At 47.8% G+C, this 13,963-nt stretch overlaps 1 protein-coding gene across 1 annotated transcript in view; it reads left to right on the plus strand.

Moving 5' to 3' along the window:
• Positions 1–8,152: 8,152 nt before the first annotated feature.
• Positions 8,153–13,963, plus strand: part of LOC142557252 (uncharacterized) — a 36,850-nt gene continuing 31,039 nt past the window's right edge. Inside the window, exons 1-2 of the mRNA XM_075668959.1 lie at positions 8,153–8,596; positions 13,015–13,305. Of these exons, the coding sequence (XP_075525074.1) occupies positions 8,243–8,596; positions 13,015–13,305 (645 nt within the window). The 5' untranslated portion in view covers positions 8,153–8,242. The remainder of the gene's footprint in view (positions 8,597–13,014; positions 13,306–13,963) is intronic.

Consider the following 13,963-nt stretch of genomic DNA (forward strand, 5'->3'; position numbering starts at 1 on the left):
AAGAAAATGTCTACAGAATGAATCGTACAACTGCCCTTTCAGTATTGCCGAGTTGAGAGCTGCCTTGAGCTCATGCAAGAGCTCTGCACGGGATCTGACAGAATCATGTACGAAATGCTCAAAAACTTACACAATGACACGCAGGTTACACTACTCACACTTTTCAACACCATTTGGGATGCAGGGTACCTTCCAACCGCATGGAAGGAAGTCATTGTGGTCCCTGTATTGAAACAAGGCAAGGACCCCTCCTCAGTGGCAAGTTACCGCCCGATAGCCCTCACGAGTTGCATTTGTAAGGTTTTTGAAAAAATGATTAATCAGCGACTCATTCATTTCCTTGAACTGAGCAAAATCCTTGATCCCCATCAGTGCTGCTTCCGAGAAGGGCGCTCCACAACTGACCATCTTGTACGTGTAGAAGCAAATATCCGGAACTCATTTGTACACAAACAATTCTTCTTATCCATATTCCTCGATATGGAGAAGGCGTACGATACGACGTGGCGTTACGGAATTTTAAGAGACTTGTCAGAAATGGGCATCCATGGCAATATGCTAAACCTTATAGAAAGCTATCTGTCCACTCGTACCTTCCGCGTAAAAGTCGGTAATGTACTTTCGCGTCCTTTTACGCAAGAAACTGTAGTACCCCAAGGAGGCGTGCTCAGCTGCACACTCTTCATCGTGAAGATGAACACGCTTCGCGCTTCATTACCATCGGCAATCTCTTATTCTGTCTACGTGGACGACATACAAATAGCTTTCAAATCTTGTAACCTCGCAGTGTGCGAGAGACAGGTACAGCATGGCCTGAACAAAGTGTCGATGTGGGCAGACAAGAATGGATTTAAGATCAATCCTAACAAAAGCTCTTGCGTTCTTTTTACAAGCAAGAGAGGAATGATCCCAGATCCTTGCTTAGAACTATGTGGACAACAAATACCCGAAAACAAAAAAACAAAGAGCACAAATTTCTAGGTGTTATACTAGACTACAGACTCACTTTCGTCCCCCACATTAAACACCTTAAAGAAAAATGTCTGAAAACAATGAACCTAATCAAACTTCTATCCCATACTTCGTGGGGTAGTGACAGGAAGTGCTTAATTAATCTCTATAAGAGCCTGATTCGTTCACGATTAGATTATGGTGCCGCGATCTATCATTCTGCCGCTCCAAGTGCGCTAAAGATGCTAGACCCTGTTCACCATCTAGGTATCCGTTTAGCCACAGGAGCTTTCAGAACGAGTCCCATACAAAGTTTATATGCAGAATCGAATGAGTGGTCTCTTCATATCCAGAGAACATACATCAGCCAAACATATTTTCTGAAAGTCCACTCTAATCCTCAACATCCGCGTTTTAATACCATTAACGATATGACATATGCTACACTCTTTCGCAATCGTCCCTCCGTAAGACAGCCTTTCTCGCTGCGTGTGAGGGAGCTTAGTGATCAAATACACGTCCCACTCCTCGAGCTCCGCCTAATGCATCCAGCCAAGCTGCTACCTCCTTGGGAGTGGCAGCTCATACAATGCGATATATCTTTTGTGCAAGTCACAAAGCATGCTCCAGATATCGAAATCCAAATGCATTTCCGGGAACTCCAGTACAAGTATGCCTGCACCGAGTTCTACACAGACGCATCGAAATCGCGCGAGGGGGTGTCCTATGCAGCCGTCGGTCCATCCTTCTCGGAATCCGACATACTGCACCCGGAAACTAGTATCTTTACGGCTGAGGCCTACGCACTGCTGTCGGCCGTAAAGCATATAAATAAATCACAACTCTAGAAATCAGTTATATATACGGACTCCCTCAGTGTTGTGAAGGCCTTGATGTCTTTCTGTAACCACAAAAATCCAGCATTTAATGAACTCTACTCCGCACTGTGTAAAGCATATATATCTAACCAACATGTGATTATATGCTGGGTGCCTGGACATAGGGGCATCGAGGGAAACGTTCTAGCCGATCAGATGGCCACATCAACTTCATTTCATGCAGTTCATCCTACTGCTTCGGTCCCTGTCACAGACCTGAAGCCTTTCTTAAGAAGGAAACTACGAAACTACTGGCAACACATGTGGGACAAAGAAATAAATAACAAACTGCATGTAATAAAGCCACAATTAGGTTTCTGGCCTCCTGTAACAAAATCCCGCCGGACAGATGTCCTATTCTGCCGTCTAAGAATAGGACACACTTTTGGCACACATAACTTTTCACTCACAGGAAACGAGCCTCCAACCTGTGGTAGATGCGGGGAGAGGCCGACCGTCCTCCACGTCCTACTGGAGTGTCGGGAAGCCGAATCTGAAAGAAAGAAACATTTTCTCTTAGCGTACCGGCAACACATCCCCCTTCATCCTGTTATGTTACTTGGTCCAGAACCACTCTTTGACACCAACGCCGTCCTAGGTTTTTTGAAAGATGTTGTATTGCATGTTATTAGCCCCACACGTTCGTAGCGCTTCCTCTCTTCAGAGGATGCCGCTGCGATAATTATTTTAAATAGCACATGCCTCTAGGCCCTTGTGGTTCAAGGGCTCTGGCGAGGCAGTAGTGCTGTAAGCAATTCAACATCTCGCATATTTTAAACAATGCATCATTCTTCTACGATGGATTTTAATGTCCATAGTACTCGTCATTAGACGTCATTAGACATCGCCATAATTTTATAGCACGTAGATTTTACGCGCTTTACAGCGACTATTTTTAGGCCTCTTTACAGCCAAGTCACATCTTCACAGAACTCATTATCATCTCCGCGAAATCACTAACACTGTCTTGGCGCTCTTTGGCCATATCTGGCCCTTGCGCCACTAAAAAAAAAAAAAAGAGTCGGGTGGAGTGGAAAAAAAATGAAAGGGTCCGCGAATACAACCTTCGTGAGGGAAACGTCTTAAGTAGAAGCTATGATCGAAGAGCAGTCACTCTGGCACGGCCAGGAAAACAGAAAAATAAATAAAATGACTACTAAAATATTTGCCACAAACGCACGCAGTTCGCACCCGTTACTACGCTCACGCCGAACGTGACGACATGACTAGGACGACAGGACTGGTACCTTCTGTTTGTGCACACTTTAGTAACAAATATAGTGACGACGGTCGGCTCTTCACGACACATGTCCAGATCGTAGTTGCCCTGCGGATTTTGCTCCTATCGTTACATTTTTTTTTCATATTTATTTATTCCATTCTCTTTTATAACTAAAAGAAAACACATCACAAAGAAATCGCCGGAGACTGAGCCCCGATTTGTAACCTATGAGATCAACGCATTAATCAACTCGTGAAGGATGGTGCAAATTGCACTGTGCCAGCTGCTGAACTCTATGGTTTCAGACAGTTACGCATTCGAAGCCGTAGTCGTTAATTTAACATGACAAAGGAAACTTTCGCGAAAGGACAGCTACCACCAGTTTACCTTTTGTTCTAGTCACTTCGGGAGCTCCTTGAAAACAAAGCAGCCCAGAGATGACATTTCATTTTTCTCTGCAGAAATCTCGTCTGCAGCTCATTTATCCTACTGTAGTTAAAACTCGATCTCAGAAAATCATATTTTACGAAGTTCTCCATCTAATAAAGAAATTTCCATTCCTCGGCAGGTACTCATAGAGTTCCATAACATCATCAACCCAAATTAACGAAACAAACTTGGCCGAACTCGATTTAATGAAATTTTTCTTGAAATAAATGAGTAAAAAGAGCGGTGATTTTATTTCTAATTTTAGTACAGGCGGGTTTTTCTTGAAGCGTGCGCTCTAAAGCTATCCCGTTAGAACATCCTGGTGCCGTGGTCACATCCCCAGCTTTATTTTGACGAGGCAGCACGCCGCGCCCATGCACGGAACTGTGGACTCAACACCACCTTGGTATAAGGTAATTTGCGACAAATACAATGCAGCAGTAGCTGTTTTCGTGTCGCTACGTTACAATTTTAGATTTAGAAGGCCGAAAAATTCCTTTCTGGATTTTATGCACTTCCCGATTTAACGAAGCAACTCCAGCGTGGTCATTACTTCGTTAAATCGAGTTTCAACTGTACTCGCTACCCATCGATGTAAAGAGAAAAAATGCAATGGGAATGAGGCAGTTGGTCGCTCGCTGCCGTCTCTGCTCTGTGAATACTTTTGCGCGTTCGGCTGCCTTCCGTTTTAATGCGAAAGCATCAAATGACTCGAGAAGCGCAAAATGCGGCATTTTCGGTGTGACCACACGATGGTACAGAAAGGCTACGAAACCTCGACCTTTGGTGCGAGTCGAACCCGCCACCTTTGGTATAAGTTAAGGCGAAGGTAATTAAGACACAGTTAATTAATACATTGTTGTATTACAACAATTAATACCTTTGTTGCAAGTCGAACCGTCGGCATTACGCTGTGGCATGTCTAAGCAACACGTTGTGTTCGCAATCCTTTCGCATTCATCCGCATAGGGGTAACTAAATGCAGTTGATCTTTTTTTGGTTCTCAATATTTCCGGGAAACATTTGTTTGCTCGAGGGTCCTTGATTATTGACGAAGAAAACGGACGGCGCAATTTGACTTCTCGGATTCCGCACCCATGCCGCGAGCCGGTAACTTCAATTTCACTTTACGCGTGAAAGGAACCCTACAGTGCATCAGAAATACTTGGGCACTTCAGGACCTGACCTAAATCTCTTGTTCTCGCTATTTTAGGGAAGAGGGGACGCTGCTTACTGTATAGTCGTTCATTATTATCACACAAAAGAAAGAGAGAGAGAGAAAAAGGAAGATGCTAACTTTCGCTATCATTTGAGATTCTGCTCGTAAGTACCCTTACGGACGTCAATATGAGGCTATCGACTTCAACATTTAAAGTACATTCGTGTTGCTGGACACTTTATATGCCCGTGCTCTCCAATAATCTGAAGACAGCCCGTGTCACGCATCAGGAAGAATTTATTGCTTACGTTAAATAACTATACCACCTTCTATGATGTTTAAACTCGGTCTATACTTCTTCCTTTAAGGTTGCTATTATTAGATTCATTCGAATAAAGGTATGTAATAATATACTGCTTAGTAATGCATTATTTGTTTGCATTTTTCTTGTTTTTCGTGCACGTTGCATATCCAGCACAAGCACTTACGGTAATATTGCGTCGTCACCTCGTTCTCTCTCATCCTTTTGCTGTTTCTCCCTAACCCATTGCCCCGATTGAGGAGAAGGCCAGAGAAAAGCTCCTCCGGCTGAAATCGCGACCCTATCATTAAACTTTCCTTTTGCATAGGCATCGTTCACGCATCACATAATACTATTATATATATATATATATATATAGAGAGAGAGAGAGAGAGAGAGCTTGAATGGTGCTACAAGGTAAACAGAACAAGTATTTAATTTCAACAGTTTCGATCGGTGGACCGATCTTCATCAGGGTTTACAAAAAAAAAAAAATGGCAGTTCGGCCCTGGTAGTGAAGACACCAGACCGGGTGCCCGGTCGTTCTCAGATACATGAAACCAAGAGGAACAGTTGTGAAAGTGATTGATTTTCGGCGCTTTGGCAGATTTACAGCTGCCTTTGGCAGCTATGCAGGGCAAGAGGAAGGAGGAGTCACGTGTATGTAGAGCAAGGACCTCCTTGCTCACTGACCTCCTTGCTCTACATACATGTGACTCCTCCTTCCTCTTGCCCTGCATAGCTGCCAAAGGCAGCTGTAAATCTGCCAAAGCGCCGAAAATCAATCACTGTCACAACTGTTCCTCTCGGTTTCATGTATCTGAGAATGACCGGGCACCCGGTCTGGTGTCTTCACTACCAGGGCCGAACTGCCATTTTTTTTTTTTGTAAACCCTGATGAAGATCGGTCCACCGATCGAAACTGTTGAAATTAAATACTTGTTCTGTTTACCTTGTAGCACCACTCAAGTTCTTTACGTTTGAAAGGTAGCCTGAAGAATCCCTCTTTGCCTACTATATATATATATATATATATATATATATATATATATATATATATATATATATATATATATATATATATATATATGTCATGTGGTAGGACGGTGAAAAAAGCAGCAAAAGTGTGAATGGCAAAACTAGTCTTCTATTGGGCGAGGCTGTGCCCTAAAACCTAGGCTACGCTCAAAACACAACGATAGCGGCGAGAACACAGCGATCGTAGAAAATCTGATCAGCGGGTCAAGCGCGTCTGCTTTTATAGGTCAGTCGTCGAATGTTCCAGAGTAACCGTTGGTACCCGCGTGTCTTCCACACAGTTCTACACTATTCGCGTCTCGCATACATGCAATCAGATTACACAAGGTTCGGTGACAGACAGCGGATGGAACCGCCGATAACATTCCAGAAACTTCCGATACATGCAGGCGTGTCCTGCGCTCTGCGATAACGTTTGTTAGGCGGTGACAAGTGGTCACCCGGAAAAAGTAGACAAGTACACGTGTCAATATACAAATATGTAATATAGGTATTTTCGATAAGTTACAATGTATCTTAGTTTCGTTATCATTTCCCCCCTACCTGCCCATACCGGGTCTTTAGGGGTAACTGAATAAAAAAAAGCATCCGAAAAATAAAGAGATCATCCTCTCACGTGACATTGGATGGAAGGCGAGAATTCGCCGTTCGCAGGTGGAAGCCACGGTCTCGTTCGATCGGGCGAGTGACTGCTGTTCTTAATAGGAGCGTTTTTGCTGCCGAGGCTCAGTGAGTTCAACATATCGGGAACCGTTGAAGACAGCACAAGAAAATGCCTGTTAACATATATGCATCGGGTTGAAGAGAAGAGGTGCGGCCATTTTGCGATCAATAAATAAATAAATAAATACAAAGAGAGCAGCATTCCGGGCAAGTTGGTAATCCATTACTTAAATGATAATGCCCGACAAAAACAAAGAGAATGACACGGACGTGAGAGAAGACGACACACCAAGCGAAAACTTTCAACTGGGTTTATTGTGCCACTGCGTCGATTTTATACATGGGAAGCAGTGTAGACCGCGCATGCTCTTACAAGAAAATGAAGTGCGAATTCATGTAACATAGTTACGAGTCATGTGATGCCGCCTCCAAGAAACTTAGTTCTTTTTCTGTGAGAGACAAAGACGGGAAGCTAACACACTTATAACCGGACTTCTGGGGGCAGAAAGGCACTCGAACAATTCCCAGAAAATGCACGCACACTTCTATAAACGAAAACGAGGTAAGGCAACTTCAACTAGACTATGTACGACAATTATGCGCTCATTTTTCAGTGGCCATTCAAACCGAAGGGCATTAAAATAGACGTGTCTAATTATTTCCTCTGGGTTTGCTCGCGGAAGACAGCCAATGGGATTCGAAGATATTATTGAGCATTGATCTGAATGTTCAGTAAACAGAAAACTTGTGAGTGCGCAATCAGAACAGGCTCTAGTAATGACAGGTATGAAATAATATTGGTAATAAACGGCATCTTCTCACGAATACCTCCGCCATTCAAATTCGCGGCTCCGAATCGTGGTAGCGGCTACCGCGTTCACGTAAGATTGCAGTGCAAGCGCACTCGTATTTTGAAACATTGTATGCATGTCGAACATCCCCAGGGGGTCAGGATTAACCCGGAGTCGATCACTCAGCACGGCGTGTGTCGCAGTTACTGTGACAAGAGCGCTCGGGGACAAGAAGGAACGACAAAGAGGGCGCGCTAACCTCTTTCTTCTTGTCCGCGTCGCTTCAGCGCTATGCTCACAGTTAATATCCCAATGCCATCGTATCGGCGTTCTCACACTGGTCCTCCCTCCGCGACGGCGCTGACGGCACTGGTCTACTGCCAGTCGGTGCGGTGACTGAAGCTTCAAGTTCTTTGCCTCAATATATCGCGAAATGAAAACACGAGCGTGTATAACGAATGTATAACGCGAATGAACGCAGACTATGTCAAAATGAATGTTGGTGCGTACCTTTCGTCACGATAACCACCGATCAAAGCAATAGATGTGTTCGTACCTTTGTTACAATTTCTTGGTCGCCTGTATGTCCTGTCAAGGTAGATGCCACCGGCGAAGCTGTGTGGCATCTACCTTGACAGTGTGGAATGGCTCGTGATTTCAGTTTAGTAAAGTTTATTATATAACCATCGTTCATTATCGAGCGCCGGCTTCTCGGCCAATTCCGCGTGGTGGACGAGCGGCGTGGCATAACCAGCAAGCAGGCAAGCGTAGAGGAGGAAGAAGAAGAAGCGCGAGAACCGAGAACACGCCATGTCGGACGAGCTCTGCAAGTCCCACAAGAAACGCTCGAAAGAGTCGGCGCCGAAGGTCAAGGTCAAGGACGACCGCAAGCGTCCTCATCAGTCGCCGTCGTCCGAGAAAAAGACACGGGCAGCGGCCCGTTCTCGGGCTTCGAAGAGCGCTACGTCCCTGAGGAAGCCGTCCCTCAGGAGGCCGTCCGTGTCCGCGCGACAACGCTTGACGTCGCCGGGTGGGGCTCGCGCCAAAACAAAGGACCATCTCACAACGATCACCCTCGGCACCACCGCCGCTACCACGGATGGTAAAAAGACCAAGGCTAAGCGCTCGAAGAACGCGCAGCGAGGGCAAGAAAGACTGAGTAGGGTAAGCGATGCTTCAGAGACGATTCGCATTCCGTGACGTCATAAAATGTAACGATTGCGGCACGGGACCCTTGAGAGACAAGTAATAGACCCTTACGTAACCATAGACGCGAGCGGAGTAAACAATGCTCGATGGGCACCCGGCTGAGCTTGACGTCACGAAAGGTGGGGGGAAAAATTTGGAGGATGCTTCGCCTTTACGAGTGCAACACGATAGCGTTCAAAGACCCCCTAGTGCTTCTCACGCTTCCGGGCAACTGCAGCTTATGTAACCGTAATATACACCGGAAAACGCTGACTGACGGTAAGCGCTGTGCACGAAGGCGAGCTTTATGGTTCTTTTTTTTTTATGATGTGCAAGAAACCAAGGGGCCGCGCCGCTACTACTATACTCGAGGGCAACTTTTCTTGGCTATGAAGCGAAAGCTCCGGGGGCGGAGCTTCTGCACGTGAGTGTATTCGTATGCAGTGTAGTCCGGGCGCACTCGGCAAAGGTTTCGGTTTCGCCAACCTCGCACAACCATTTCAGTGAGGGCAGGTGCAATTAACTCGGCGTGAATCAATGTTTATTCAGATCCGATATGTACCAAGTTGTGAACAGGGAGCATCGCAGCCGGCGTCGGAGCTCCCATGCAGCCGTATGGCGTCGGTTAGGGCTTGGACGCCCAACCGACGCTGGCGTTGGTAGAGCGCCGGCGCAGCCAGCAGTCAGCTCGCTCGCGCACTCGTTTGTACGAAGATGTCGAAGTTTGCGACTTCCAGATGGGCTCGCTTGGTTTCGGCGCAGACGCTGCGAACACTATTTTAACGCGACAGCGTTAAGGAGCTCGTGTCGCAGAAAAGCCGGTGTCGTCGGCATCGGCGTCGGCGGCGTTGGCCGTGAGCGATAAATCCCAGCAGGCACTTCATGAATAAAAACAACTTGCAAGATGGGCTGGGTGGGAATCGAACCAGGGTCTCCGGAGTGTGAGACGGAGACGTTACCACTGAGCCACGAGTTCGATGCTTCAAAGCGGTACAAAAGCGCCTCTAGTGAACGCGGTGTTGCCTTAGGAACGAGCTGTTTCAGGCGTGCGTCGCTTGCTCAGGCGCACATTTCGTTGTCGCGCCGAACGCTGCGTTGCTCGACGCTCACCGCGTCCGATGCGGGGCGCGTAGTCGCTGCGCCGTAGCCCGTTGTCTTACACCCCTTGGCGGGTCGACGGGAACGCTGTCGCGTTCCACTCTTGAAGGCGAAGCTTAAGCGTCCTCCAATTTTTTTTTTTATTGGTGTGCTCCAACGGTCTTTTGTTGGCGAGATTGGTGAACGCCTCTCAGGGGAGTTGATTGACGGGACAGAAGGCGACAAACACTCACCAGAAGACACAGGTGCCATTTCGCGTTTGGTGAATGTGCAAAACGTGGAATGGCTTCGGGTGTGCGAAAACTCGAAAGACCAAACTAAATGTACAATAAAATACCAATAGCTGACTGGTAAAGGTTACGCATCGTTTGAAACTAGGTGCAGTACAAAACAAAAATAATATTGTTTTCTATTTCCCACGTAAGAAAACGTCAACAAAACTGCGGGACTACTTCCAGCAGCAGTGAAAGAGGTGCGCTTAGTTTCCGTAGCCTCCGTTTCATAGCCAAGAAAAGTTGTCCGCGATTATAAGACATACATCTAACAGCAGCTGGAAAACGCTCCGCGTTAAGAGGGGTTTGTGTTTGAGTTTCCGCGTAACATAATTATGTTTTCACGTATATTCAAATTACAACCCGTCTCTATCGCGTCTCTAGGTTGTGTCTAAATTATACTTTTTCTACATGTTTTCCGCTGAGAAATTCAATTATTTCCGTAATTTCCTTGCGCCACATGGAGGGCTTGCCTGGTTGTGTATGCGGGGTTTGAAATTCGTTTTGCCAATGCGCTCTCGCTTATTAACATTGCTTATTACCTGCTTGCTTATTAAAGCCCGGACTCCCTTGACGCACAAGAGGTCAAGGCATACAACCGCGGATACAACCAAAGTCATCTGCGGGGCAGCGCGACCACACGAGGGTGCGCCACCACCGTTTCCGGCTCTGGGATCCACTGAGCCAAACAAAACCCCGTATATCGATTGGCTCACACGGCCGAGTCGAGCGACCTTAGGAGCATGCATCATAACTTAATGGATAGCTTTCCACTTAACTCACCAAAAATCACGGCAGGACGAGCCCACACTTCGAGAAACTTCTTCTTGCCCAAGCGGTGCTGCTCCCGGGTGAGATGGAACCAGACCTCCTTCCGCGCTTTCGCAAGCACTTCGTGAAGGCCCGGCGCCCGATCCCCGAAAAGTGCATCACAGCGTGCCAACCAAACTTGGTATGAGCACTCGGCGAGAACAAGCACGAACTGGTTGATCGCCTGATTAGGCAAAGGGTGCAAAAATCGAGCTGTCTCATAAGGAACGCCTGTGAGCTTAAAGAGACTAGCACTCCTTTGGAGAAGAGCTGTCGTAAGCAAACACTGCTTAAAGATATGAACCGAGTCCTGACGACCGCCACAAAAGGGCCGCACTCCACGAGCCGGGACGGCTGTGAAGCGCCGGCCGTAATGAGCTTCCAGTTCGCCCTGTGCATGGACAGATCGTACCTTTGGCAATGCGGGGGGAGACCAGGCTTGTGCCCTGTAAGACCGACATGGCTGTTTGTGTCTTGAGTGCAGTTCCTCAGTTGTGCTGCACCACAGTAGCCACCTTGTCCGGGAAGGACCGTTGGCCTGAACCAAGTCCTTCCGCCCAGTCAGCCCGGGTTGAGGGGGAGCACCAGGGTCAATGTATCGAATGATGTTTGGGTTGACGAGTAAACGCGAGCTCTCGGCGCATCCGGGTGCCAAGTCCTCTTCCCATCTGACAACGGTGCTGACAACGTGACAAAATGCTGAGTGTAGTATAAGCAACGCTGGATCACGAAAAAAAGCTGCGGCCTGCCGTAGTTGCATTCTCGGCCGCTTGGCTGGGCCGAACGGCGCTAACTGCCGGGGATGGGACGCGTCGGCGATGGCGTTCCAGGTGCGTGCGTGACGCACTTTCCATGCTGATCTCAGACAGCAGACCCCGGCTTGTTGCGTTGCGGCGGATAACGGTGTTTTCGATGCACGCCACAGGCCGCACCTTTTTTATTTGAATATATATCCAGCAGCCGTGGCTGGGTAGGCAAGCCACAGAGCAGTACGTCGGGAAAAGGAGCATGCTTTTTTTTTATATACCAGAACTTACACCAATTAGGTGCAAGCAACGGTCGAACGACAGGCCAGAGACCGTGACATATCGAATATGAAGTGGCACAAGCTGCTGTCAGTTACAGTGAACGCTCGAAGATGTATAGAGGGAGCCAAAGAGGAGCACTGATGCACGTTAAGTTGATAAGTATTACACGAAAAATTCCGTGGAATAAGTTCCTGGCACGAAAGAAAGAAGAACATGTAGAGGCAAACTATGGAAGTTTACTCGACTGTGACATTTCTACAAGAAAAAAAATATCTACCAGACATATTCGAGCAGGCCTCGTGCACAAAGAACTTTCTCTCACCCGACCTTCTTCCACCAGGCCTCGTCGAAATGAAGCGCGACTTCGTAATTCGCCATAACTCCAGTAACGGTAATGCAAAGTGTCGTCTGGCCGCAGCACCTACCTATCTTCTTGATTTCTGGATCTACAGTTTGCTTATATATATATATATATATATATATATATATATATATATATATATATATATATATATATATATATATATATATATTACGCCACTTTTCCTTCTTGGTCACGGCCATCTCGGAATGCACATGCGACCATATGCTCGGTTTAACGTGTGGTGATCGCGCTACTGGTTGAAGTGAAGAGCTAAACACCATCTGCGCGGCTATTTTGGATATTCTAAAGCAGCGCCAATTATGCAGTGAAATGCTGTCGAGAACACGCCTTTTCGCTCAAGATTTGCGGTAGTCGTAGCAGCTCAGAGAAGTATAAAACACTGTACCTTATCTACAGACGCAGGACAGCTAGCGACGTTTCTACGTCTTGGCTGCTAGGGGCAACCGCTCGAGTTACGTGAAAGGAGTTGCACCAGGAACCACCTGTCCTTATCTACACACGCAGGTCAGCTAGCGACGTTTCTACGTCTTGGCTGCTAGGGGCGACCGCTCGAGTTACGCGAAGGGAGTTGCACCAGGAACCACCTGTAAATGGTTCCTGCTACAGTGGTTCCTCACAGAGTGCGTGCATATACGCACGCCGTGACAGTCGAGAACGCAGACTCACCTTCTGTTTCCAGGCCATCAAAACAGCCTCTGAGGATGGCAGACGGCACGCTCATGATTTCGAAGATAGTGTAAAATCTCGCTCGCAAATCGTGCCCGGCGACTCACGACAGACTGGCCGTCGCGCTCGCCGCAGGTCGACCTGTCGGCGCTGGGCATCCTCGATCCGGTCAAAGAGGCCCATCGTCGTGAACGCCAACGAACTCTCCGTGCCTGGCTCGTCATCGGCGCAGCCGTCGCGGTCGCTCTCGCCGTCTTCCTGGGCGTCGCCTCGACGATGGCCTGGCATTACCACGCTCGAAGTTCCATGCATCGTTCGGGATGCCGGACTGCGGCCTGCGCAAAGTACGCGGCCCTCTTAAGCAACGCCATCGACGAGAAGAACAGGCCGTGCGACAACTACTACAAGCACATCTGCAGCATCGAGGTATAGGTTCTCCACACCAGTATGTACGAAGCAACAAACTTTCGTAAGCATGGGGACGAGCAGTGCGCGCTAATTGCACGGACATGTAGGGGCACACGTAAAGAACAGAGCGGGCGCGATTTCGTTGCGATAGCAATTGCCCGGACGCTCGATGTATGTACATCCACGCCGTCGGCGTCTCCTCCGCGCTGTCGCCGTTGTCGTGCTGTCCGGTGACCGTACATGGGGTGGTCGCGCGCAGTGTGTTAGTCTCCAGAGACGCAAGGTGCGTTTGCATGCAAAAACGACGAAGCGAATCGAACGTACCGTCAACGCTACGATCAGTCTCCTCGACGGCAGAGCAAGGCCAACTTTCTGCCTTCCGCTGCTGGCTCGCGTATATGCTCTGGCAAACGTGAAGCGAACGTTATCTAATATTTCTTTTTCTCTGGGCGCTGAATTACGCCTACCGTTTTCCGTTGGTCTCATCTCGTGCGCCACCGATGTGCGACACCTGCAGTGCCAATGCAGTCCTTCTCTTGACCGCGTTTTGTGACGCCTGGTAGCGGTGAGGGCGTTGTTCCTGCCGTCCAGCAGTGGTACCCATGCGTCCTACGTGGCGCCAAGGTGTCGCACCCGTGTACAGTTAGAACAGCGTCTGACGAATTCAAGCGCAACG

This window comes from Dermacentor variabilis, chromosome 9 (assembly GCF_050947875.1).
Source record: "Dermacentor variabilis isolate Ectoservices chromosome 9, ASM5094787v1, whole genome shotgun sequence".
NCBI classification, from domain to species: Eukaryota; Metazoa; Arthropoda; class Arachnida; order Ixodida; family Ixodidae; genus Dermacentor; species Dermacentor variabilis.